The sequence below is a fragment of the Orcinus orca genome, chromosome 2 (assembly GCF_937001465.1).
Source record: "Orcinus orca chromosome 2, mOrcOrc1.1, whole genome shotgun sequence".
NCBI classification, from domain to species: domain Eukaryota; kingdom Metazoa; phylum Chordata; class Mammalia; order Artiodactyla; family Delphinidae; genus Orcinus; species Orcinus orca.
The window spans coordinates 157,521,512-157,548,806 of NC_064560.1; the positions used below are offsets into that span (position 1 = coordinate 157,521,512).

The following is a 27,295-nucleotide window of genomic DNA, read 5'->3' on the forward strand; positions in this document are numbered from 1 at the left end:
TTGAGCTATTTGTAATGAGGTGGATAGACCTAGAGTCTGTCATACAGAGTGAAGTAAGTCAGAAAGAGAGAGACAAATACCGTATGCTAACACATATATATGGAATTTAAGAAAAAAAAAATGTCATGAAAAACCTAGGGGTGAAACAGGAATAAAGACACAGACTTACTAGAGAATGGACTTGAGGCTATGGGGAGGGGGAAGGGTAAACGGTGACAAAGCAATAAAGAGGCATGGACATGTATACACTACCAAACGTAAGGTAGATAGCTAGTGGGAAGCAGCCGCATAGCACAGGGAGATCAGCTCGGTGCTTTGTGACCGCCTGGAGGGGTGGGATAGGGAGGGTGGGAGGGAGGGTGACGCAAGCAGGAAGAGATATGGGAACATATGTATATATATAACTGATTCATTTTGTTGTGAAGCTGAAACTAACATACCATTGTAAAGCAATTATGCTCCAATAAAGATGTTTAAAAAAATAAATAAATAAATAAAGATACCGTCACCACCACTCACACACATACACACACAAACACACAAACACACACACACACACACACACATCTCCTTTCTTCAGGAATTTCTTCACTGGAGTCAACTGTGAAAAAGGTTGGCCCCATAGTGAACACAGAAGAAATAAAGACTTGCACATTAAATTAAGGAAAGCAACAAATATATAAACCCACTTTGTTGTTAAAGAGCGTGTTAAGGAGCGTGTTAGGAGCACCGGCTGTTGATGAAGTTCAGGAACGTCACTGCAGATCCCATAATTCTGAGAAAAGTCTGGGAACAGTCTGGGCACTCCCTCTCAGCAAGGGCCATGGAAGCTAGACGTACTGGAGACAAAGCTTTCTAATGCCAGCAGCATGTCTGGTTTTTAAGACATGTATTTATTTAAGACTTTATTTTTCCTTACTAGGATTAATACTACACAATGAAAAATAAAACAAACAAACAAACAAAAACCCTGGTACTATTTCTGTCACAATCAACTAGTTTCTAGTTTAGTTAGCAGGTAAGACTTTGGCATTTACCTGGCACATAACTCACTACTTACAGTACCACATTTCCTTCTGGTTTTAAATTTTAAAAGGGGACTTCCCTGGTGGTCCAGTGGCTAAGACTGTGCACTCCCAATGCAGGGGGCCCAGGTTTGATCCCTGGTCAGGGAACTAGATCCCATATGCTGCAACTAAGAGTTTGCATGACACAACTAAGACCCAGCACAGCCAAATAAATAAATATTTTTAAAAAAAGAAGAAAAAGAAGTTTAAATTTTAAAAGATCACCACAGAGATCAAACATCTCCAATATTTTACCAAGTCGGTTCACTTCTGATAGATCAAGGACCTAACAGTGACCACTAAAGTTTAAATTAGGATCTAACAACAGTACTTGCTCCAATTAACTTTTTTTTTTTAATATATTTTATTTTTGGCTGTGTTGGGTCTTCGTTGCTGTGCGAGGGCTTTCTCTAGTTGCGGCGAGCGGCGGCCACTCTTCATCGCGGTGCGCGGGCCTCTCACTGTCGCGGCCTCTCTTGTTGCGGAGCACAAGCTCCAGACGCGCAGGCTCAGTAGTTGTGGCGCACAGACTTAGTTGCTCCGCGGCATCTGGGATCTTCCCAGACCAGGGTCCGAACCCATGTTCCTGCATTGGCAGGCAGATTCTCAACCACTGCGCCACCAGGGAAGCCCCAATTAACTTTTTCTAAATAGAATAATGCTGTTCACCGTTCTGCTCCTGTCCCTACCCTCCCTGCCTTGAGACCAGGGGAAACACCAGCTATCCTCTGGTCCTGACAAAGACAGAAGAGGAGAAAGGAGGTGAGCTGTGGAGGGACTGCCAAGTTCATGCCAGTTGTAAAAGGTAAATATTAAAGCCACAGCAGTCTTTTTGAGAGCCCATTGATGCCAGGCACCACGAGAAGGAAATCTGCATTGGCAGGTTTTGTTATTTTTTAACTTGACCCTGACAATACCTGCTGTGCTACCTGCGCTTTCTGCCAAAGAAGTGTCAGATGCGGGAGGAAGTTTGCACACCTGGTGAACTCAACCTCACAATGCCATTTGGAAGGAGGAGAGAGAGAGATAAAGGCAACTACAGAAAAGAACAGAGCCAAGAAACGGAAACCAGGGAGGGGGAGGAAAAGTAATAAAACAAACAATTTGGTGGAATTCTTGTGTGACATTTTCCAAGATCATATTACACCACGGGGACAGTAATAATTAAGTATTATGGTAGCGCCAGAGTGTGAGAATACACCACTCTGGATTTGAATTTTTGTACCTGGAACTCAAAAGGAAACTCTGCACCAGCCACCATGTCTTAGATTTTGATGCCCTGTTTGGCTGGCTGCTATTCTGTGGAGTTTCCAACCGCATGTAATTAAACATTAAGTGGTCTCTTAATGGACTGTCTTTTCCAAAAAGGCCTTTTTAAAATTTACAATCAGTATGTCTATAGAAAACACTAAGTAATTCCCTTTGCCTATTCTGGTGACACTGTGGCCATTTCTTTAACAGCACTGTTTTTGTAAGGAGTTGGTTTGATTGAGGCAATTGGAAGGGGTGAGGGAGGGGGTAGTTTCAAAGATGGTCAAGCCAAAGCCAAGCTTGTTAGCAGCAACTGTCACACAACAAGGCCAGGACACGGGATACCACATGGAGCTTCAGCAGCTACGGACCCTGGGACCCATGTATGTTCTGAGAAGCACCTTAAGCGCTCCAACCGCCCTCCACATGCCCAGATCACCCAGAGGGACTTGAGAATGGAGCATCACACACTGTACTTCCGTTCATTGTCTTCATTCATGAAAGTGCTGACAAACATTAAGCTTCTAATGCCAATTACACTTCCACACATCTTTAAACCCAGCGGTGTTTCCCTTTTGACTCCGAAGTTTCTGTCTCCTGTAATGACCACCCATCAGTGTGTTCTCCCATAAACACGAATGTGAGCTCCACAGGAGGTGAAACCTTCTGTGTCCCAAACCCAGGAGAATGCCTGGTACAGAGAAAACCCTCAAATATTCACTGAATGAACAGATACATCTTTATAATGGTCCTAGTTTTCCTAAATCCTAATGAAAGTTTAAGTGGAAACTTAATTTTACAAAAGTTTGACACTTAAGAATCCTTTCCTATAGCCATTCTAACATCCATTTTAATCTCTCTAAAACCAGAAAAACATTATGATTTTATTATTCATGTAATTCGTTAGTAATGCGGTTAGTGTCTGCTGTTTGGAGCAATTTACAGCAGGCATGAGAAGCTGCAATGAGCTTGGTTATTCTTTGAAATTCCTGAGGAGGTCATAGCTGAAGTGCCTTCAAGGCAAATACTGACTCATTAAATAATTACATTTCCTTGTGGAACAAATGCAAATCTATATTAACCTACAGAAATCTCTTTGGCAGTAACAATATTAGTGTCAGAACTGTCAAAAGAACTGAAAAAAAAAAAAAAGGGACTTTCCTGGCAGTTCAGTGGTTAAGATTCTGTGCATCCACTGCAGGGGGCAAGGGTTCGACCCCTTGTCAGGGAACTAAGATCCCACATACTACATGGTGTGGCCAAAAAAAAAAGAACTGAAAACTACATTTGGTATTCAATAAGCATACAGTTAGATACATCGTAGATGGAAACTCACACCTAACAGGTCATTTAGCAGCAATTCCAGCCCTCCACTAATGCTGGACAGTTCCTGAGACTTAAGTCCAAGAGTTCTTCCTTCTCTAGCTTTAAATGTTCCGAACTGGAGATTGTGCCACTTCCCTGGAAGAACTTTTCCATAGCTAGTGAGAGGTCATCACTGACATATTTCTTGTTTCCATCACTTTACTCCAAATTAGTCTTGGACAATTCTTCTGCCTGCCTGATGGGTGATGCCTTTTCAGGCACTGGCAGGTGGTTGTCAGGTCCTTGCTCCACTGCAGACATCGCAAAGGTCTTGCCTCCTTGTCCGTGCGCTCAGAGACATGTTTTGATTTTGCAACCTTAAACAAATTGCTTGCACAGTGTGTGCTGAAGCACTGTGGAAGCTGATGACTAAAACTTCACTCTTTGCAAACATAGTCCATTTTGCCTATTCAGGCTTTCTTGAGACATCAGTCCCTCTAGCCACTTATTTGTTTTCCCTGTAATTCCTTAGAGAGCTGAATTGCCATCTTCAGTAAATTCATTTGAACAAATTCATTACCCTGTTCTCTTCTCCTTCTGCCATCATCCATACTAGTTGATTTGCATAAAGCCTTTTTTATTCCCAATTATTCTCTTACTTCTTTTTTTAAACCAAGAGCCCATTTACAAGGTCTTTATTACTTTATTACTAGATTACTTTACCTCACTCTTCTTGTTAAATGCCAGTGTATAAGGGAGAAAATGTGAAATGCAATGGCAGCCCTGTTTGAGCCACATTTAAAAGGAAATTAAAACCATGTTTTGACAGTGTTTTTAGAGATGGGGTGGGGGCAATAAACATTGTCCACAGAATGAACTAACCCACATTATGTGGGAATAAAGATGCCAGTATCATTCTTAACTAAAGTGAGAGCAGGTTGGTGTTCAGAGTGCTTGGAGCTGGGAGAAAACTACTTGCAGTGATGGATAAATATTTTAACTCTTAACATGGAGAGGACTAGAGGTATGATTTAAAGATAGTAGGAAAAAAAATTTAAAAAAAAATAATGATAGTAGGGCTGGAAAACTCCCCGGCATCCCAGTGGTTAGGACTCTGTGCTTCCACTGCAGGGGGCATGGGTTCGATCCCTGGTAGGGGAAATAAGATCCCACATACTGCTCAGCCAAATAAATAAATAAATAGAGTGGTTTGTCTTGTTACATCTTAACCCCCTTATAAAATCTGTCTTTGCTCTTACTTCCTTCTTTCCAAATATATTTGCAGATTTCAAAATCCATATGGTTTCTACCAATGTTGAACAAAAAAAATACAGACTCTTCATGACAAAGACAAACACAATACAAAATAAATTTAACCATGCAGTTATGTAACACATATAGTTTGATATATATTATACAATATTATATAATCACTCTTCTTCCATTCTTCCTGTTACATCTGTGTTCCTGTCCTTTTAGTAGAATGAGCACAGTCAACATTAGTTCATCATGGCTTCTGACTCTTACTCAGTTTTGCTGGCCAGTGGTTGACTACAATGATGATGACAATAATGGTGATAATAATAACAGAGAACATGGACTGAGCATTTATTAAGCCAAGTGCTTTAATACCCACAACAATTGGGGGAATAGAAACTATTATTTTTCCTGTTTTACAGATGAGGACACTAAGGCACAGAGGGGTTAAATAATCTTCATAAGGACAAGTATCTACAAATATTATTATAGAGGAGCTTGGATTCAAACCCAAACAATCCAACTCTAAAGCCTGAATGCTTCACTACTATCCTTAACTACACCCCTAGTGAAACTGGGGCTAATTTCTCAAAAAATGAAAAACATATACTGACTTACATTTTCTAAGGCACCTGGAAGTTACATCTCCTTATTAAATAATGTTGTGTGAGGGTTTCTACAATGTCAGGAGAGCTAGAAATATAGACAAAAAACCACAACACAATTTGTATATGAAGTTGGGGTAAAATTAACCAAAGCTCAGGAGAAGTTCAAAATATTCAGCAAAGATAAGCAGGATGAGCAGAAGCTGCACGTGCACAAGGGAAGCTACTGATGTCCCTTGACACCAAATCCACTCAAGTTATCAATGAAGGACACAAATGTAAAAGTTCAAGACCTACAATAAAAACTGACCTCTGGAAAGTAGTAAATTTGCCAGCTTGGATAGATCTTTGAAAGGCTGAGTAAATCACCTAGTCCAATGCTCTGTTTGATTTAAGACATATGCAAATCATTTCAATATGGGGGACTGATCCCGTCTTCACCATCATCATCTTGAAGAAGTGGCAGCTCTAACCAAGGAAACAAAAGCCTAGACTCTTCCCCTTTAAGGTTCTGGACTCTATCCAGACCCTCTCATGAAGCAGAGAGATACTAAAGAAAGACAGTCCTGAAATTGTAAGCCCTTACAAATACTCTAAACATGTGTGTTTGCCTCTTGGCTGACCGGGAAAATGTTGTGACTCTCTTTATGCTTTCTGAACATTATATCATCAAAACACTAGAGCCAAGGCCAGTCTTAAGCGGTAAAATGCCTTCATTGTTTACCCCATGTCTTACTTCCCCACAGTCACTTAGGCAACTGCCCAATGTTACAAAATGCACCACTTTACCCATCAGTGACTTTTTGTCATAAGGGGTGTTCCTTTACCAATGTATACAATGCCCCCATCCTATGATTAGTAATTATAGCTTAGGTTTATTTAGTGTATCATTTTGGGGAGAAGATACTAAACGATGGAACAGGGTTTGTAAATACCAGTTAATTAAAAAGCTAGGGCAGCAAACAAATAGACTAGGAATGAAGTTATGGAGAAACATAGTGACATGGTTCTGTGACACTGCTAACAACTGAAGTTCTGTGTAAGTGAAGCTGATCTTTGATCCTGCCCAAAGGAACTTTTTGCTAAAAATACCTAAAACAATTTGGTTTTACCATCAATGATCCACTTCCAACACATGGACGTTAAAAAATATATTAAAATAGCTGCAGTATTTTTAAAACCTCTCCATTTTTAAAAACTCTGTCGATTCTCTCTAGAGCCATCTAGCAAAATCAAACTGAATCATTACAACTAGTATATTGGAGTAGCAGGGGCAGAATAATTCCACCGAGTAGTAATGGCAGGTTTCTATGACTTCAGGCTAGAACTGAGTATGCTGGGACATGAGACTAAAACTCTTCCCTCTACATATTTGAAAATGTGAATAGTAGTAGTTTCCCTGCAGGTCACTTGGCCAGCCCTCTCTGGGCACCGACACATAGGACAGCTTTGTTTTTCAGTACACCCCTTTCCTTTATTCTCCACTGCCCACCACTTCTGCCATCCCTTCTAGCCCTGAACTTTACACCAAATGAGTATATGGTGATCTGTACTGACCTTAGAGATGGCAAAATAAAAGCCATTTTCAAAACAATAAAACCAATTCTAAATAGGACTTTGCCTTTTATTTAAGGTGAATTTTCCCTTTACTCTTTGGCAAAAACATTCATTTCCAGAGGCTTTTTCTAGTCATAGTTACAGTGATGTTGTTCAAAGTTTATTGGGCAGGGAACACACAAGGTTACCTTTTCAACCTTTCTAATTTTTATTGGATTCTAAGCTCCTACATCTTGGCCCTCAGGCATTTTCGTTGACAAAGCCCTCCTACCTTCCAGTCCAACAAAGACCAAAGACTTTGGATATGAATTTTTTAAAGTAACCACTGGAGAAGAGGCTTTAGTTGTATTGGCCCAACTGGCAATCTGTGGAAGGCCACACAAATTGCTCAGAGATAATGCCCTGCCTTTCACCCTGCGGTCACCAGTTTGAGTCAAGCAGAGATTAACGGTGTCCAAGGGTTGTTATCATCTGGTGATGGCTTGGGAGCTGATATGAAATAAATTGCTAGTATCTTGTGTCTACTTGCCTGAGGTCGCCTGGTTCAGGCTATTTGAGGGACCAGATCCAAATCTTAGCTGCAATGGTTACTCTAAATGGAAGCCTCTGTGCAAAGATCAAATGCTAAATAAACCACAGATTATACCTCTTCTTGCGTTAATGGAAGATATCCTCTCAGACAAGGTTGGAAGTAAGCTGGGGAGATCTAAGTGGGGGAAGTGGGCAAAATCTGCTATTCAAGACGAAAGTCCTCTAAGTATTTAATTTAAATTCTATGCCGGGTCCCCTACAGATTATACCACCTGATCTTGAATTCCTCTCCTGGATGACATAGTCTTGCCCTCCTTCTCACTCAGTCAGAAGGTCCCACCTCCCTTATCTATTGTTTCCTCCACCTTTGACAGTCATCAAGCTTTAAAAGGAAAAACTTTTCAACAGAAAAATTGGGGAACCTACGCATGGTTGGTATGTGCACACACATTTATGTATGTGCAGAGACAGAAAGAGAGAGAACCAATTCACATTAAATTTTCTGAAATATTTAATTAGGGTTGGAGAATATCTTTTTATTATTGTTGTTATTGTTGATTGTTTTGTTTTGATTAAAAAGCCTTTTGGATCTGAATCATTAAAATATTTGCTTAAATTTTCTACTTGACATTTCATGCAAAATACCATTAGAATAAATCTTGTCTACTTCATTCATTAATTTAATGTGTCATACATAAACAGACTCATGGACAATAATTCAAATTTAGGTAGAATTTAGAAATAAAAGGGACTTTTAAGATTATTTTGTTTAAAGAAAATTAAAGGTTGCTAAAAGTTAAGGGTAGATTTAAATTTTACAGGGCTGCCATCTTGTCCAATTGTTACCAAGAATTACAAAAGTTTCCATCTCCAAGTTCACCCTTCATTCACAACCTATGCATCATAAAAACCAACGGTTCATAATTTGGGGTGGTTACAAACCCTTTTGTGAATCTGGTGAAAGCTATGGATATTCTGCCCAGAAAAAATACACTTAACATACAAACCAAAGAAATTTTCATACAATTGAGTCAATTTACCCATCCTCTAAAATCAATCCACAGACAACCATTCCCAAAAGGATACTTGAATCACAGGTTAAGAATTCCTGAAAAAGATATCAGCTCAAGAAATTTCTAGTAAGAGTACATACTCCACATCTTTATCAATACATATGAAGAAAAGAGAAAAAGGAAAGAAAGCAATATGCCCTCTTAAAATGGGCAGAAATCAAGATTATTGGTTTAGGGCTTCCCTGGTGGCGCAGTGGTTAAGAATCCGTCTGCCAATGCAGGGGACAAGGGTTCAAGCCCTGATCCGGGAAGATCCCACATAAGCCCGTGAGCCACAACTACTGAGCCGGCGTGCCTAGAGCCCGTGCTCCACAACAAGAGAAGCCACGGCAGTGAGAAGCCCCTGCTCCCGCAACTCTAGAAAGCCCGTGGGCAGCAAAGAGGATCCAATGCAGCCAAAACAAATAAATAAAATTTAAAAAATATATATTATTGGTTTAATCAACCCAATTATTTGTCCTTGAAAATGGTGAATACATGTTTGTACCACTTCTCCACCTCAAAATTAGAGGGCCTTAGAGTATGATCAATTTTAAGACCAAACATATCCTTTATGATTTTGGCAAAAGATAATTAACAAATAGACTGAGGTTTTGTTAGCCTTCTAGAGCTTCAAGTGGTCAACTCAGACGAAAATTAAAAATAGAGTCAACTTAATCAGCAAGAGCTACTGAAAACTAAATTTCAGTTAGAGACTTGGATCAATTTAAAATTTAAAAATTAATGTGATTCTTTTTTCCAAAATTACCTAATTTCACTTTAGACATATATGTCTAATATATATGTACACATACATATAATGTACACATGTATATATGTGTACTTTCTATATTACACATATAAATATATATAATTGTCCAAAATATCTGCCTCCCATTAAAAAAAAAAATCCTTACCACTGAAACTATGGCTGAAATTCCCAAATACAACTCAGAAGTTATCAAATTTGTTTAGATTAGTGGCCAAGAAGGACTCAGGGGAAAGCTTTACATGTGCATCCTTAGTGTTCAAAACTATCTCAAAATTCAGTTTAGACGACTTCGTCAGCCAGTAGTCAAAACGTACCCTGGCACGAAGCAATCTCGCCGCTCCACACGCCAGCTGGCAAGGCCTCGAGTTGGAACCGGAAGCCGCTGCCAGCCGGCCGCCCAAGCCCTCGGGCCCGGGTGGGTGCACTTCCGCAAGGACACTGGGACGGTGCCGGCTATTCCTCGCGGGACCGGCACACTTGGTTCCGGGGTCTTAGCCCAGGCCTGGCGCGGTAGGCAGGGGTTATGCCAGGTCGCAAGCTCTAAGGACAAGCCTGTTTCAGTTCCCGCGTCTTTCACCACAAGAAGCTTGAGGGAGGAAGTCTGGACTTTGCAGCCCGCCCAGCGTGGGGCTGCGGTCCGGGCATGCGGTGAGAAGAGCGCCCACGTCGCCCTTGACCGAGGGTAATCATTGCCTCGCGGCGTCCTTTCACTCACACCCCCATCAGATCCTCGTAAAGACCATGGGTGCGATTGGAAAAGGAAGAGCACGCGGATCGCGGGCTCCCGGGTGCCCCCGCTTCCGCGAGGAGGCACAGCGCCCTATGGACCCAGCCTCGCCTCTGCCGGGTGGGCGCGACCCACAGCCTACCGCTCCGCAGGGGAACCGGCGGCGCCATGTGCGGCCTGGAGCATGGCTCGGGGCGCTGTGGGTTCGAGGCCCACTTCCGGGGCTGGTGCCCGTGCGCTGAATGGGTTGGGGGTGGGGGGGTCTGATCTCAATGTCCCACGCAGCTGGTGCGTAAGCTGCCTCTCAGCCACTCCAGTAACTCCCGGCCTCGCCTGTTACTTTCTCCGGACTCGACAAATGACGTTAGCCCGGGACGCCGCGCTGGCAGGGGAGGCCCCTGGGGCGATGCCCGGGTGTACTTTGCAGCCTCCGAAGGCCCAGCGTTCGGAGTCTTCCGCTTAGTTCGCTGGGTGAAAGGTGGGGGTGGAGAATGGGAACACGGTGCACTTGCCACATTTTTCGTTGAAAGCCGGGAACCCACTCCCTCCCTTGCGCCGCGGCCGCTGCCAGGGCGTCCTTAGCGTCGACGACTGCGCGCACCCTGTCCAGAAGGCTTCCTCGCGGGCAGCGGGAGAGCTCCACGAGTGTTCCGGACGTGGCAGGTCTTGTCGGGGCAAGCCAAGCAGCCTCTTCACAGGCTTCGCTCCGAGGCGGCCAGAGGCCGAGAGGCTCGGGAGTACCGCGGGGAAGCCCCAGACTTAGGGGAAACCGACACCCCAGGCAGGGGCCTAGATGTGCCCTAGCCACCGCCTTTCGGGCACCGCTCCATTAAAAGAGGGGAGGGGAGGGGCAGTGACCGGCGACCCGCCCCTCTTACGTCTGGGGGTGACCTTACGCCTATAGGCAAGTTTTCCCCTCCCCTTTCCAGAACAGTACGCGATAGTTAAATACGGTTAAATGAAGAACACAGAAGACTCCCGCTCTGCTGTCCGGAAGAACGCCTCTTAAGAGCATCGCAGCTAAAGAGGTTTGACTGTAAGCTGATAATCAGGTAGCTGTGGTCGGACACCCACTCCAGAACGTCGCTGCTCAGGGGCCATGTTATCACACACGACGTCCATTAGGCCCCAGTAATCCTCTATCAACGCATTGAATGTTAAGGCGATTTTTATTAATATCCCAGGAGCCTAAAATGTGACTGTTGGTTCTAGGAACAGATTTTAACACAACTGGAGGCTGCTATAAGTGATTTTTAGGTTTCAGTGTAGCCTAAGGCCTCTGGAGATTCCAGTTGGGCAATTGGAGGCAGGGCCTAAGGAGAGGCTTCAGTCCACCCAAAAGCTGTCTCTACGGGAGTTTTATGGCCTTTACCGCGGGAACCTGGGTTGGAGGGTGAGCAGACCTGCAGGGTGCAGGATATACCATTTGGGATTTGGTGGTCCCATCATGGGCAGTTCAAGGGGAAAAAAGAAAAAGGCACTAGTATAGCTGCTAAAATCTGGCATCTTATTTTTAAAGTCCTCTGCTGGAAGTGTCTTCTAGTGATGTCAAGTAGACTAAGCAGCCTTTCATCCAAAAAGGTCATTTTCCCACTCCGAAGTAGGCAAACTATGTCTAGGACACTGGAGAGGGTGACAGGATTCCATCTGATTCTTGGATAGCTTTTTTTTCCCCCCTGTGGTGCTGAAACAGAAGTCAATTCAAACTTTGGCCACTTACCATTATATTTGCTACGGGATTCTTTTTTTTTTTCCCCCTTTGTTGTTGTGTTCCCCCCCCCCAGCCCCCCAATACCATGTTTCCTTCCTCTGATAATTGAAGGTAAAGGATGGGGAAGATTAAGGAATAAAAGTGAGTCACAGACCTCACGCTGTTCAACTTTCCCTTTAGGAGAAAAACAAAATTCGAAGCCGACCCTCCCCCTAGTGATAGCCTGACCTCTCTGGTACCTGCAGTTATCTTTGACCAAATGGGTTGGACTTGGTAGGGCTCCTTTATTTGAATTTGCTTATTGTTTTTTACAGTCGACAGCAGGTTGGTTTTTAAATATAAAACACACTGCTTGCAAGAGAGGAAGTCTGGCTAATTCTCTTTAGAGCTGGGGGCACCTCCCGTGCTTGTGGGGACTGCTGCATAGTAGAAGGCCTTTCAAACGCATGCCTGCTTACTTCTCCTCTCCAGCCATTTCTCCATACAAAAGCTTCCTCCAGCCCCCGTGATGGGTTCCCTTTCCTTCGAACTGCTTCCACCAGAAAAACTGCCCTTTACAGAGTCTAAATTTCGTTTTAATCAGGTTAAAACCGAAAAACCACTTATTATTTTAAGGTCTCATGTTGCTATTAACAGGCAGTTTAGAAGAGATGCTCCAAGCAATCGTATACAATGTGTCTCAATATACCGAAGCACTACCGTTCACATGTAATGTTAATTCTGTCCGAGACAAATCCCATAATCTGTGCAGTTTCAGAGCCTAATACGGAAAAACATCGGGGTGGGTTTTGTTTGGGATTTTGCTCTCTCCATCCCAGGGGAAAGTGCCAGGGGCTCCCCGTTTTTTGTATCATGCTAACCCAAGGGCAGAAATAGAGCGACTGGGGGATCAGGTTTTATCAGGGCACGCTGCGCTTACAGGGTTCTGGCCGTTGAGAAGAGGAAAAGAAGTGTTCAAGACACTGGTCGCAGATCTGGGCATGCAGATGCGTAAATGGGGCGTGAACCCTTTTGTGGTACGAAAGGGAAAGAGATAAGGTTTTGAAGGAAGGCTTGAAGAAGGCAGAGGTCATGGCAGAACCCGACCCTGCATCTTCGCATTTTGGTCGTTTTCTAAGACGTCAGCTTCCGTTTGTGTGGGATGCGCCTGTCTCCTGCCCGACTCCTTTGTGTTTCTCTTTTGTATGATTAAAAGACGTCTGTGTATCAATAAACCACCACCTCACACTGGCACTCCTGGTTTTGGGTTACAGCTTTGTCCGGGTAACAACAGCGAGGTTTTCAGCGGGTGTTAGACGCGGGTTCAAACATGTGGTGAGCGCGCCGGGACTGGCCGCCCGAGCGCCCTCCGGTTAAGTGGAGGCGGGCGCAGGACTGCGGCCCTGCCCTGCAGGTAACCGGAACGGGCCGCCCGGCGCTGTCCGGGACGCCAAAGGCACGGCTTTCCCCTTCCAGAACTGGCCTCTGGCCTTCAGGGCGGTTGAGTGCTGCGCCGGTTCTGAAAAGGAAAATTCAGGGCATCCAGTTTAAAGACGAAATCTAGAGGCGTCGGAGAAAAGGGATGAGCCAAGGGAAACAGAGTCCCGCAGGCTCCCCCCCTGAAAGGCTCAGCTCAGAGCCCAGGAGCCCCAGGGAGGGCAGAACACCGAGCACAACTCCCCCAGCCCCACTAGCAGAAGCCCCAGACTTCCCTGGAGGATTCCTGGGGCCCAAGGCAGGCCCAGCTGGACCCCCTCGTCGGCGCCACGTCTTCGCCGGACACCGGAGGCCAAAGGCGCGGCGGGAGTTCCCGCTGTGGCGGCGGTGGCGGCCTCGCCCTTTACCGCCAGTAGGACACCCAGCCGTCTGCGGCGCTTCCTCCCGGGGAGAGAGGAAGGCAAGAGGCCGCGGGCCCCGTCGGGCCCGCATCTCTCCCCCGGCCCCCTCTCCCGGGCCCGGCAGGGCCACGTCGCCATCCTCTCCTTCGGTCTCGGCTTCCCTTCCCTCCAGCTCAGGGCGTTCGCCTCCTGGCCGGGCCACGCACGCGCACCTGGAGCCAGCCCGGCCCCCGAACTCGGCCAGGCCGTGAAGTCACCCGGCCACGGGTGCCCAGGACCACGGCTGACGCCGAAGCCTGACTTCAGGGCTCGAGGAGGCCGTGCTCCTCCCTGGGCTGGCGGCGCGCGGGCCTCGCCGGGGCCCACAGCGCCCGGAGCCCGCGAGGGAGACTGAGGACTGGGCCGTGATGGGGGCTGCGGCTCAGCCGAGGTTCCGACCAGAGCCGGAGCCGGACCAGAGAGAGGGGAAGCTGGCGGACGAGCGCCTCAAGGCCGCCCCTTCCCGGCCCGCAGGGCCGAGTGGAGCCCAGAAGGAGGCGCCAGCTAGAGAGCCACTTGGGCCTCGGGCCCCCCGGGGCAGAGATGGGAGTGCCGTTCCCGGCTAGCTCCGATCGGGCAGTCGAGATTTAGAAAACACAGCTCTGAAAGCCCGCCGTGGATTCGGCGGGGAGCACAGGCTGTTCCCGGGCGCCACGTCCTCGCAGTGCCGCCCGGGGCCTCCGGGGCTGAGGGAGTGGAGAGCCGCAGGAAGGGTGAGATTAGAGGGAAGCGAGTGGGAGAGGAGTTGAGGAAACTGACCATGATCTCAAACTCCGAGGTTTCGAAAGCCGGAACTTAATTGACTTGATTGGATTTCTCTTCTTATCTGTGAAGGGACGAAACACTCCCGAGGTGAAATACAAAGGGCCCAGAATCTTTGTGGGAAAGATAAAGGTTTGGGACAACAGAGCTCTGTAAAGCAAACTACCCAACCCTCACCTGCACCCCTCAAAACGAAGGTTACATCAACATTCAAGTCTTTGTTGATCGCCAGCAAGCAGTTGAAATCGCTCCCCGACGCCTTTGGAGGGTGGCGTCATTTCAGTACCAAGTAATGACGATTATTGGACTAAACTTCATAAAGCCGGGTCTTGGCAGGGCGCGGTGACCGGAACTCTCTGGACGTGGGAGCCCGCGCTAGCTTCCCGCCTCCCTTGCCCTCCCTCCGTTGCCTGCGGTCAGGGGGAATTCATTTCTACTTCGCCGTCAATTCAAAGGGATTCAACTCCGTGGTCTGTTACACGAAGTTGTGCAAAGGGGGTGGAAAAATTAGTTTCAGAGGGGGCTTGGCGCCTTTTTCTGACGTCCTCCTTTTTTAAAGTACGGGGAGAGAAACCTAACCGCGCGATTTGCTGAGTAGTCCGCTGTTTGTGGTTGTTGTTATTGTTTTTACAGAGAGGGTAATCTTTCCTGTTCCTTTGTGGGGCATCCTGAAAACTGAAGGCCGTGTGAGAAATTATTGAGGATCTGTTTTCCTTGCATGAGACCCAGTATCTGGACAGCTATAAAGCAAAGATTCATGTACGTTCCTTCTTTAACTCTCTCTAAACCCTCCACCCCCAGCCCCAATCTCATTCCAGTTGTAAACTACGGTAGGGTGAATATTATCAGTAGGTACTAGAAAATCTTGCCATCAAGTTGTGCCTCAGTTGTTGACTGTAAACTATTCCATTTCCTCATTTCCTTTAGCAGCAAAACAAAAACAATTATTAGACAAGATCTCATGTAGGGCTCAAGACAGCCTGTGCAGCAGCCAGGGAGGGGGAAATCAGCCAGAAGACAAAATGGTTGCAACTGCTAACATTCATTTCAAAAGTTACAATCAAGAATCGCTTAATTTTGGTCAGACTTAAGAGCATAAGGAGTTTAAAATGAAATTAAATATTGCTTTTACCTGAGAAGCACCATAATCATTGGCCCATTTTGTCCCATTGGCCCTTTTCTGGTGATTGGTTTACAAAATGCAGGTACAACTGAGAAGAGACCTATTTTTTTTTCCCCTCAGCACTTTCTAAAAAAAACAAAAAAACAACAAAAAAAACCTGACCAGGGTGCCTTATGTTCAACTACTGAAATTATAGGTTTTAAAACTTTTCTGAAACTCTTTTGTTCAGAAATCATTTCTGCCTGAATTGCTTTCAGATTCTGATTACATTCCCTCTCATGTTTACCTCATATATTTTTGGAAGTTTAAAAAAAAAACCCTTAATCAAATAAGAGAATAGAAACAAGGAATTCTTGTCATTCACATTTTCTCTGAGGTACTACAGTTCGCCCCTTCTCGCTTAAAAAATTGATCTGTGTTAAGACATGCTAGTAAAGTGCCTAAGAAATTGTTAGGGTTATCTGGTAGGGAGGGAAAAGCAAGGAGAGCTTTTGATTATTAGGCTCTCTATACTCAATTTCGGAGCAGTACTAATGAAAGTCAGAAAAAGTTGACATACCGGTCATTCATATCTTGTTCATTCATAGATGAGGCCCCCCTCAACACTTTTTAAAAATAAAGTTTGCTAATTCCCTCTCTGACCGAAGAAAAACACGTTTTGGGAAGGAGTGGCTGAATGTGGGCTTCTCGTTCATAAATGGTGGTATAAAATTAAACTGGACCCAACGCTGTGCTAGAACCATTTTAATATAATTATACATATTTGCCAAATCCAGGAAGAAAGGTTTCTGCGTATATAACTTTTCCAGTTAACATCTGCAAGCATAAACAACGATGATCTCAGTTTATAAATTCATCAGGGTCAGAGCAATTGACCAATGTCTCTTTATCGCTAGGCTTACCAACAGCAAATTACAGATGAGTTAGTGTCCTTTTGTTTCTCTTCTCTCACTCTCCTTGTCCAGAGACATTTTGTTGTAAAGTTTCAGTGCAGCTCACCTCCAGCCAAAGGTAACCTTTTTAGATAAGTACTCAGTTGCTCTGAATTTACTTATAATTATAACCTATTTAATCACAGAAGAACCCCTGCAGAGGTGGAGTTCAAGTTTGCATACAATAACAGGAGATCACAGTTTTGAAGTCTAGCACAGATTAAAAACCACAGATGTACCATTTATATAAGACACACACTGATTGTCTCTTAAACTACATATTGACTCCTTATGAACATTATTTTTTAAATAAAGTAGTGCATCTAGGACAATCAGTCGCACAATTCACACAGCCCTGAAAAGTTTTTCAGTGCCAACTACCAGTTGGTCATGAAACGTGAGTGAGCTCGAGACACTGTCCATTCCTAAGATTCAACCAAGAATTGGCTACGACATTGGAACACCTCTGCTTAAGAAGGCTATGTCCTTCCCTCCTTTCCCTCACAATTTAGTTTTGTTTGTTTATTTTTGGTGGTATTTGGTTGCACGTGGCTAGAATGCTTTCGATCACTTTGCAAATCAGTAAAACCAATGATCTAAAACTATGATAGGATCTTAAGTATCAGATGGTTTGTCCATTTCAGGTAGCTGGTTGGCAGGCCCCTCTAAGGCCTTTCATTTCTCCTCCTATGCCTCTCGGGACATTGATCAGAAGATGAGTCTGAGCATCATACCATCTAACTCTTTTAACCAATGCCTGGCTAAAACTGGAATGTCCAGCTCAGTATATTTAAAAATCACCCACAAAAAGAGGTTCTGCAGGTCCTCACAAAACCTGGAATTTCCACGAAGATGTCTGATCTTTATAATCCAAGCAGTCAGCATTGAAGTTAAGCTTCCAGGAGGCAGTTTGGTCCTTATAATCCAAGCAATCAGTGGTCGAGTTAAAACCCAAGCTTGAAGCTCCATATCCCTGGGTGGAAAGAGAAGCTGGGGACTGATTGAGATGGCTGGTGACTGCATTGGTACCCATGGGACTGAGTGTGGTCCCTGGTCCAGGAAGCTGGTGATGCATAGGGGTCAAATAAGATCCACAGTCCATGCCCCCAAAGTAGGAAGTTGAGCCAGCATATCCTTGACTATAACCTGAAGCCTGAGTATAGGTCATGGGATAGGACCTCTGCATGCAGGAAGAGGAGGTGGACAAGGGATCTGACAGTGGGGAGATGGAAGCTGGGCTCCAGATAGACACAGGAGCACTGCTGCTGGAAATGGCTGGGACTGAGGTGCTAGAGGGGGGAGTGAATTGGCCACTTGTTCCACTCTCTGAACTCACTTCCCGAGCAGGAGACGTCTTCTTTTTGGCAGGTCTCACTTTGTTTTGACCTCCATTCTGCTGTTGCTGCTGCTGTTGGCGGCACTTAGCTCTTCGATTCTTAAACCACACCTTGAAAGGGAAAGAAACTTCTTTAACATGGTTTCAGTGACTCCTTAAGGAAAAGAGTGGCTCCCAGATTATAAATCTGTCCTAGATGGACAGATGAGCTGAGCAGACAATCTCTCCTGCCAGTGAAACTCTCATATATGTTCCTGGAATTATAAGAAAGTTGGGGAGGCTCTATCTAAAAGCTTTTGACCCTGCTTTACTCCCAGCTCAGAACAATAAAATTTAAGATAATCGCCCAAATCATGACTAAAAATTCTCCCCCTCACTTTCCTATCTCTCATTTCACCCCAAATACACACATACACATAAGACCCAGCTGCATTTTGGAACACTCTCACAATGGAATAGAACATATCTATTCTATGTCTTTTGGATGGGAACATACGAGAAATGAGGGAAAACGATCTGTTGTTATATGCCAGCAAGAACAGCCTAAATTCAAACAGTTTACAGTCCATCTTCCAGGTAGCAACTACTAATATGTAGGTTGGTTCCATCACTCTACTTTTTGTCTCTTCTAGAAAGACTCACAGAAGAAAGCCCCCAGGAGAAATGATCCTGTTGAGGAAGAAGGTCTGAAAGCTACTATTTGCCAAAACCTTCTTTATGGTAAGTGGAGTGACTCGTATATACTCTGCTTTGAGCTCAAAGACAGACTTCTCTCCTAGGCTCAAGTCTGAGCCTTCAGGGTAGTGCCACTTGACACACAGATTGTTTACTGTATTATGTTCATTGGCTTGTCAACTTTGCCTCTGTGTGTGACTTTGAAAATTCTCTTTACCAGCCTTCTTCATGTTCTGCAATGAAGGTGCTGTGTTTGGTGTGTGAGGGGGGGCTTGTCAGGGAAGCTACTGGCATTTTCTGGGCAAAAGTCCTTAGTTGTCCTCTTGAATGAGCTCTCCATATGGGTGTCTTAACTGTGGTAAAAATGATGCCGTGAAGGCTGAGCACAAACCTCCAACCATGCAGAGCCATTTGTTTTCTTTCAGTTAAGACTTCAGTTCAAGCCTCACAAGTGCTAAAATTTCTTCTGACTTTGAAAAAGGCTCTTTTTGATCTGCAGTTCGTGCTGATGTGTCCTAGCTAAAGGGGAGTCCCAGGTGTACATGTGGTTTAGGTGCTAAACATTCTTTCCAGAGAAATCTGTATGGGACTTGCATTCCAGAAGAGTTGGGAGTTTACTTTCCTCTCCAGCTTAAGGTCAAGTTAAGGGGGAGTAAGGGGAGGGGGGAAGGTATCATTGGGATACCATGTTGATATTTTATCTGCTGAATGGCTCAGATCTAGCAAGTTCTGTTCCATCCCTAAGAAGTCAAAGAAAACACTCTTACTGTGTAATTTCTTCTTCTACCACCAAACTGACATGTGACCTTGAGCAAGTCATTTACTCTATTTCTTCATCTGTAAAAATACTGGAACTATGCAGGAGCTAAGCTTCTTTTATCCCTAAAAGTAGATGAGAATGGGAGGGGGGATTTCCAACGGGGGAAGGGAAGAACTAAAATATTATGTGACTATCCTTGAAATCTGCCAAGGCTGGGCTTCTGTCCACCAGGGGTCCAAGGGTTCTAGGACTGTGCTTTATCACTGCATCTAAATCACCAGTCTTACCTTGCCAACTGGACCGGAAGAACCTTGGTTATAGGACTGGGTGGGGGTGGAGGGACAAAAAGGGGCACGAGGAGAAATCAGACACTCAAGGGGCCCTAAGAGAAAAGTTTACTGGCTTCCGATGGAGCCGAGCGTTTAGTTTAAAACCTTCCTTTGGTCCTCTCCAAGACCTGGAACTCTCCTGGGTCCTCAACAAATACAGTGCTGGGGAGAGGGGTGACACGGTCAGGAAGGATGGCTGTGTCTACCTACATCTGCCCTACCTGCACCCTGGACTCGGGCAAGTTGATTTTCAGCGCCACCTCCTCCCGCATGAAGATATCTGGGTATCGGGTCTTCGCAAATAACGCTTCCAGCACGTCTAGCTGCGCCCGGGTGAACGTCGTCCTCTCCCGCCGCTGTTTCCGAGGGGTGGCTGCGGGACAAGAAGCCCAGGGCCCTTTAGGGTGCGGGAGCAGCTTCTCAGTCACAGGGGTCTCTGCGGGTGTCCGACTCCCGCCACGCCCACACTCAGCACTCCCCTGGTCCTCGCAGCAGCTCAACCCGGACCCTACCCGTGTCCTCCCCACCCCCTCCCGGCCTCGGCTCCTCCGGCAGACACTGCCCCTTCCAGGGAATGCCCCACTCCGCCTGACGTCGGAGATGGCTCCGGACAGAGGGTCTCTTCGAAAGCTAACCAAAAAAAAAAAAAAAAAATGGAGGACAAAAAACAAGAACCCTCCAAAATCAACCCCTAAACCATCAACACAAAAACCCCACTCTGTGAAGTCAAAGGATCCCTGAGGACCGGCAGCTCGAACTGATGGGGCAAATCTCGATTCTGCCCGAGATCTAGGCTTTTTAGGACTCCAGGGGCCTTTGTTCCTCCATCTTTCAAATGGGGGCATATTTCATACTTCTTGTTCTAGGAGGATTTTAAAAAACAGATCTTATCGGAAAGGAAAGCACTCACACCCGGGGTAAATCACACCTCTAAGGATTAGAGGCTAAGGGCCTGGAGGTCAGAGGGGAAGCCCCAGGCTTGGCGGGGAGAATTTATGATGAGAAACCCGACTTCGCCAAGAGGGCACTTCCGAGGAATTGGACTTCGAGGTACAGGCAGGGTCCCCTCGCCCAAATGGCAAGGGCAGTAGCCTTCTCGCCCCACTCCTACGTTGTAGATCCACCTACTCCCTTTCCCCCAGCCCCTGTCCTCTCCTCGGCCGGTAAATGCCCTGTGGCTTTGAGCTGCTTCTCGGAAGGAAAACCCAGTGGAGACCTCGCCTGGAGCTGGGGCGGGGGCGACGCCACCGCCAACCCCGGTGCTCGGGGGAAAGAGTGTCACAGCCCCGCGGACCGGGCGTGGGGAAGGGCAGGGCAGCAGTGCCGCGGGGCTCACTTACCCGGGTAGCCCACCGAGGGGTGCAGCAAGTCCATGCCCGAAGTGGTCAGACTCAGCCCATTGACTGCGTAAGGCGGTTGCTTAAGATAAGACATCATGCTAAGGTTGTTTGGAGGCGCAAAGTCGGCCCAAATCCGGGGGACCCAGCCGGAAGGTCTCGCTTCTCCCGGGGTGGACAGATTCAGAGTCCTGGTGGGTGGGTTTGGAGTGGTGGAGCTAAGGCAAAGCAAACAAACAAACAGAGGTGCTGGTTTACCGCTTCGGAGGACGCAGCTCTTCCACGTTCCACCACTAACTTAAGAAGAGCCCGGGCTATGCACAGCAGAGGCTTTTAAAGGACTTGCAAAGCCTCCCCCACTACCCCGCTCCCCTCCCCAGCTTCTCAGAACTAGAGGAGATGCAGAGAGACCAGATAAACCTGTCCTCCCCACCCCCAGCCAAAACTTTAAAAAAAAAAAAAAAAGACCCGAAGAAAGCAATACAATCTGCCTCCCGCTCCCCCCGCCCCAACAAAACCCCACGCCTCCAAATGCACACATTGCATTCCTATCCCTACATTTGCATAGGACTCCTTGGCTGGCACTAGCTAATTGTCTCAAACAAAACTTGATTGGGGCCATTTGCAGAGACAAAGAACTCTTTGGCTAAATAAATAATGCAGATAACAAAGGCCATTGGTGAGAAACAAAGAAACAATTCAAGACATCTACCTCTCCCCAGACTGTTGCCTTTCCAAGGCAGATTTTAATTATCTTAGCTTTTTACCACTTTCAACTGCTGCGAACCTAAAATGTCAGTGCACTTAACATCTAAAATACCAACTTGCGAAACAGCAAACTTGAGAAAACTTCTCAACCACTATTATTCCACATTTGAAGTCATTTCCAGTAATCATTTTCACCTAATTAGTAGTCTGGGTAATTAGATTTCGAGGTAAGTAACAGATTTATTAGGGTTTTGGAGAACTTGATTATATGTGTCTAAAGAACTAAAGCTAAACAAACAAGTATTTAACTTTTTATCGACACCCATCAAATATTTAAACGCAGTGCAAAAAAAAAGTCTTCAAGTTTGGCACAGGGTGGGCTAGGAATTCTGAAGTAAAGTTAGAATCCCACCAATCAGATAATGACAGGCTCCCACATTTGCAAGTAGAAAGGGTGCACATTTGTAGCGCAAGCTGCTTCCATGTTGATTTTGATGTGTAGAGGCTGCTGATCCTGCAGGAGGCAAATTTTCGGGCATTTGGGTGCTCAGCAGCTACAGCAGAGTTTCCTCTGCGCCTTTCTGCACATTCTAGTTTTGAAGAAAGTAGATACACAAACCCCCAAAGTTGTGAAACTAATAGAATTTCTCCCTACCCTTCAAGAGTCCTAAAATCCTATAAGAAAAAGAGCTCAGAGAGGGAAAAGGAAGGAAGAAAAAGAAAAGTTATTTACTTTATTCTGTTGAGTATTTCTCACTCCCCCAAGCAAAGGGATCCAAAATTGATGTTTATAGACTGGCTGCTTGCAATTTTGGCTTTTATTTTCCTAAAAGGTGGCACTTCTCCTGCATGGATCTCTACTTTGCAACTTTGACACTATGAGAGATTGCTTCAAAATGGCGGACACAAGATTAGGAGAAGTTCCCTCTTACTTTTACAGAGGTCCTACTGAGTTTTAAGGACTCTGGATTTTCATATTTACATTGCTTAAGAGATCAAGACACAAAACTCCACAGATGGAACCCAGTTACTGCAACTTCTTCCTGATTTAAATTCATAGCACAAAAATCATGCTTTTCCACCCTTAGATCTAATTTAATGTAATTTTATAAATGCCCTTGTCGGAGTTTGTATTATCTCACCAGTAGAACTAATTTAGTTGCTCCTACAACAAAGACTTGATGTTTTATCTTTTCCTTTCAAGATAGTTATTTGGAGGCTGTGAAAATAATATTGCTTTAAAATACAGTCATGTATTGGTTTTAATAGCCTCTAAGCTGGAGTTCTTTCTCGTTTAATGCAAACTTACTATGTCGGAAAGTTCTGAACTACTATAGAAACAACTGAAATCATATCGGATGTGCACATGAGAAATATGGAAGTGTTCTTACATGTATAGCTCTCACCCAATTAGAAATGCCTGACACATCACACATTAAAGTAGCACATTCCAGCATAAAAAGCAGTTACAAACAGAAAACAACAGGACAGAGATCCTTCTTGGAGCTCCTTTGCTCTACCATCGAAAAATGACCAAAATTCCCGGCATAGACTGTTTTCCATTTACTACCGGATACATCTTTAAAAGAAAAAGGAACAAAACAAAACTACGACGTGTTCGCCACAGCTAGCCTAGGTATGCGCTCTCCAAAGAAGAGGCCTTAGACAATTCCATCTAACTTTCAAAGCCCTGCCAGGAAGCCTTTCTCCCTTCCTCTCTAAGCAGAGCCCAGAAGGGGAAAAAGAAATCCCTTTTCAAAAATACAAGCCTCAAAACAACTGCTCAGGAGGTGGCCCCTGGAGAACTCCTACCTAGAAGGAGCGGGCGGCGGTCTCACGGCGAGTCCGCGCAGCCGCTTGGCGCCTACACCTCCGGGCGCGAGTGACTTGGTCCGGCGTCCCTGCCCGGCAGCCCTGCAGCCTCGCAGCCCCGGCGCCCGAGGTCCTGCTCCGCTTGCCCGCCCCGGGCCGCGCTGCCTTATATCTAACGGTCAATTCGTGCAATCTGTCGCTCCCCTCCCCCCTCCTCCCTTCCCCCTTGTTTTTTTTTTTTTTTTTTTTCATCTTCCAAGGAGCCCATCTACCAGTTGCTGTGTCCTCGCTCAATAATAATTACCTCGTCCGAGAATTAATTATAATAAATGTTTTCTTGATAAACTAACGAGATAATCCGAAGGGCACACGTCCCTTAATTACAGGACGCCGTGCTCAGCTCTGCTTCTCGTCCGGGCTGATTAATTTTCTGCATGATGGAAAGGAAACAAAACTACGCGGACTGGCGACCTGCCTGCGGCTCGGAAGACAACGAAAAGGAAGAGGAGAGAGAAAGAAAAAGGAGATATGCGGGCAGCGCAGAAAACAGCCGGCGCGGGCCTCCCTCCGGCGAACTCGAGTGAAAGTTTCTGGCCTCAGGGAATCAAACAACGCTGCCACTCATGAGGGAGGGAGGAAGAAACGTGCCAAAAGGGTTGGCCTTGACTATTAATTATGGCGAGGAGAAAGCCCTGGTGTTAGCTCTGAGAGCAGAGGTCTGGGTATCTACCTGCCTTTGGGGGGGAGGAGTTTCCTCTTCAACTCCTCTCTTGTGCTAATAACTTTGGTGACGGGAAGAAGTCCTGAGGAGAGCACGAAAAATCCTGACCCCCGAAGCTCTGGGATGCAGGGAGAATTTCCAGGAGTGACCTCCCCGTCCCCTCCCCAAGCAATCCACCACTCAAGGGGCAACGCGGCTCGGCCTTCTGTCCCCGCACACCATTTCGGTCTGTAAAGGAGGAAAAAGCCGACTCGGCGGGATTCTGACGGGGACTTGGGTTTCAAAAAGTGTGTCCTGAAACCAGACTGTGGCCTCAAGAGTCACTTGAACGCTTCAACACGAAGACTTCTTCGGAGTTTGAGGCGCGACTCATTGCGGAGGCTGGGTGCCTGCCGGCTGAGACCTTCTGCTGGTTCTCCCCCGGGCCGACCGAGATTGGAGGCTGGGCCTCAGCGCCCCGCTTGCCCCGGCGCGACCCGGCCCGCGCCGCCCGGGTGTCCCCGAGCCTGGGAGCAGAGCGCGCGAACGCGCAAGCAGGCCGGACCGCGGCCCCTGTCCGAGAACAACCGAGCGGCTGCCTTCCCACCGGAAGGATTCCAGTCCCCGGCTCCGTGCGGCCTCGGGCGGAGCTGGGGCCACTCACCGCCACTTCTGCCCGCCCCAGGTGCGCGCCGAGGGCTGCGAGGGGCGGGCCCGGAACCGTCCCCGGCAGTCACGTTGGAAAACGACTCTTCCACGCTCGCTCGGTCTAGGACCACAACACACAACAGCCATTGGGGGGGGGCGGATATGGCACTCCCGGGATTTCTCCCCCCTGGGTGGGGGGAAGTGGTGCTCAAAAGGAAAAAGGAGATTTGAAGGCCCTCTGGAAGAGGCCGAGAACCTTGGTGAGCTGCTCTTGGCTGGGGGAGAGGGGGCCGAAGAGAGCGAGCGGCGAGCGCCGGGGCGGAGGAGATGCCGGCGCTCCCCGCCTCCTCGGTTATCCTCTCGGGTTTCCTCTCACGTTCATTAGGGACAGGCAGGAGCTTGAGCGGCGGCCGCCGGCGGCCGCCGACCCGCCGGCAAGCCGGGCTTTGGGCGCGCGGAGGCGCCCAAATTATTATTATTATTAACAACAACATCATCATTATCATCACCATCCATCCATCCATCTATCTAGCTACATCTGCATCTTTTTGTCTCGGACTCTGAAAACGTCCTTGGGATCAATCCAAATGACCCCAACCACATGTGATGTCCAAAGCGCAAAGATAGCAGGGAGAAGCCCAGAATGGGCGTTGACATAAAACAAAACCACAAACAACACCCCTTCAAAATACCCCACATCGGACTCAGAGGGTTTCCACGACGTTTTGCGAAAGCACCGACCCCAGGAGCGCGCTCCCTCCCTTTCTCCCACTCGCCCTTATCTCCAGATCACAAATTTTTCGCAGTGATCGTTATTACACCTCAAAAATTTGCAAGGGAAAAAAAATACATCAGCCTTCAGAAGAGCTCCACGTTCTCAAAGGTGCATCAGTGGGTCTATTAGAGGCACTGGGATGATGGTAGACAGAGGGACACGTAGATATGGATATAGACAGACAGACAAGACAGACAGACACTTACCTTAGAGCCACATGGGAGGTTGGGGGGGAAAAATCAAATTATCCTTCAAAATTCCAAATAGCCAGCTATCCTAAAAGAAATCAAGAGTATTGGGTTAGAACCCTCGCAATCTTCACCCTTCCATGAAAAGTCAAACACAACAAAAAATATTTTTCTAAAGAACAGAAAATAAGGAAAGTCACTCGAGTTCGAAACGCGCGTGGGCCCCTCTGTGATACATACAAAGTAGACGTGAGGAGGGCTTCTCTAGCGATTTTTATTTTTAATAACAGTGGAGGCTGAGTTGGAGCTGAGGTCGGTTCCGCTCTCAGGGAGATTTGCTGAGAAAGCGCCTCTCTGGCAACTTTTTGACGCAAACTCTCCAACCAATGGCAGGGAGAGAATGATTGACACATCTAAGCCAGAGGGAAAATAATAAAAACACACAACAGGGGGAGGAAAACAGGCCGCTGCTGCACGGGGGGACGAGCAGGCAACAAATCCAGGCCTCCGACATTACCAGAATGTTCTTGAAAGACACTGGGCTGTGCTTAAAATATACATTATGGGCCGGAGCATGTGAACTTATTGTATAATTAAAATGATGGACAGGGAGGCCTCTCCTTTCCTTCTCCTGTTCTTCCTTTCCTCTCTTCTCCCCCCACCCCGTCTTTTGTTTTTGCTTTTGTTTTAGGGAAGGAGAGAAAGGAAACCCATACACCTTAATATGGGAAGATAAAAATATTTAAGTCAAGGTTGGAGAAGAGTGAGCGTGGGAGATAGCTGGTTATCACATTCCACGCTAGCAGTAAGTGTGTAGAACAGACACAGAAAGCTAGTGAGACTGAAGGTTAAAAACACGACTCTGCGGTCTCAAACAGGGTCAGACCACGCTGAGGGGACCGGGAAGGGTAGAGAAAGGAGGCCTGGGAGTGAAGCGTAGGCGTGTAGGCAAGAGAGATGCAGATACCCAAGTCCAAGAACAAACTATTTTCAAAAACTCAGTGTCTCTATCATTCTTTATGTCCCTATAAACGTCTCCCGGCCCCCAAGCAAGAGACCCGGGCTCCTGGTTTTCGCGCAGGGTTTTTAGAGTTTTAAGAAGCCCAAGGCAGCCTGCAAAGAACACGAATCCCGGAATCTAACCCCAGGGCCAGTTGGGGAGACAGCAGGAGCCAGGTCAGGATTCGGGGCTGTAAGAGTGGGGTCGGCAGGATACCCGGGGAGGGAGGGGACGTGGGAGGCCCACGCTGGAAATAATCAGAGTTTCTGCGTTAAAACAAACGCCACCCCAACGCCAGCCGCGGCGGGGCCTGGAACTAACCGAGCCCGCGCGGCCCGAGCCGGGGGCTGGGAGCCCAGCGGCTGGAGAGGGTCGGCACCCGGGGACCGAGCCGGAGAGAGCGAACCCCAGCCCAACTTTTCCGCCTGGCACAGAGAGCGGGGCCCGACAGACCTGAGTCCCCAGAAAAGCCGAGACGGATTGGGCGGGGTGGGGTGCAGGCCCCAGTGGACAGGCTGA

The 27,295-nt window shown here is 46.7% G+C and overlaps 1 protein-coding gene and 1 long non-coding RNA gene across 3 annotated transcripts; both read right to left on the reverse strand.

Moving 5' to 3' along the window:
• Window positions 1-13,053: 13,053 nt before the first annotated feature.
• LOC125963561 (uncharacterized) lies at window positions 13,054-14,733 on the reverse strand. Its single transcript, XR_007475687.1, has 3 exons — window positions 14,631-14,733; window positions 14,451-14,517; window positions 13,054-13,333 (listed from the first exon to the last, which is right to left on the reverse strand). It is a non-coding gene; the product is annotated as an uncharacterized LOC125963561 (long non-coding RNA).
• A 697-nt stretch (window positions 14,734-15,430) lies between these two features.
• On the reverse strand, window positions 15,431-24,068 carry OTX2 (orthodenticle homeobox 2). 2 transcript variants are annotated; one of them, XM_049706261.1, is made up of 4 exons: window positions 23,770-24,068; window positions 20,949-21,163; window positions 19,830-19,981; window positions 15,431-17,955 (listed from the first exon to the last, which is right to left on the reverse strand). In XM_049706261.1, exons 2-4 carry the CDS (start codon window positions 21,043-21,045, stop codon window positions 17,335-17,337), a joined length of 870 nt encoding a protein of 289 aa, XP_049562218.1. In that variant the 5' UTR covers window positions 21,046-21,163; window positions 23,770-24,068; the 3' UTR covers window positions 15,431-17,334. The 2 variants fall into 2 exon arrangements, with proteins under 2 accessions (XP_049562218.1, XP_004279364.1); XM_004279316.3 differs by lacking the exon at window positions 23,770-24,068 and adding an exon at window positions 23,466-23,614.
• Between the last annotated feature and the right edge of the window lie 3,227 nt (window positions 24,069-27,295).

Bases quoted from the DNA above. Each gene is read 5' to 3' on its own strand.
- OTX2 (XM_049706261.1), bottom strand. From the start codon at position 21,045: ATGATGTCTTATCTTAAGCAACCGCCTTACGCAGTCAATGGGCTGAGT. The intron at 19,982-20,948 runs GTAAGTGAGCCC...CTTGTCCCGCAG, and splicing joins CCCCTCGGTGGGCTACCCGG to CCACCCCTCGGAAACAGCGG. The intron at 17,956-19,829 runs GTAGGGCAGATG...TTCCCTTTCAAG, and splicing joins TGCCCGAGTCCAGGGTGCAG to GTGTGGTTTAAGAATCGAAG.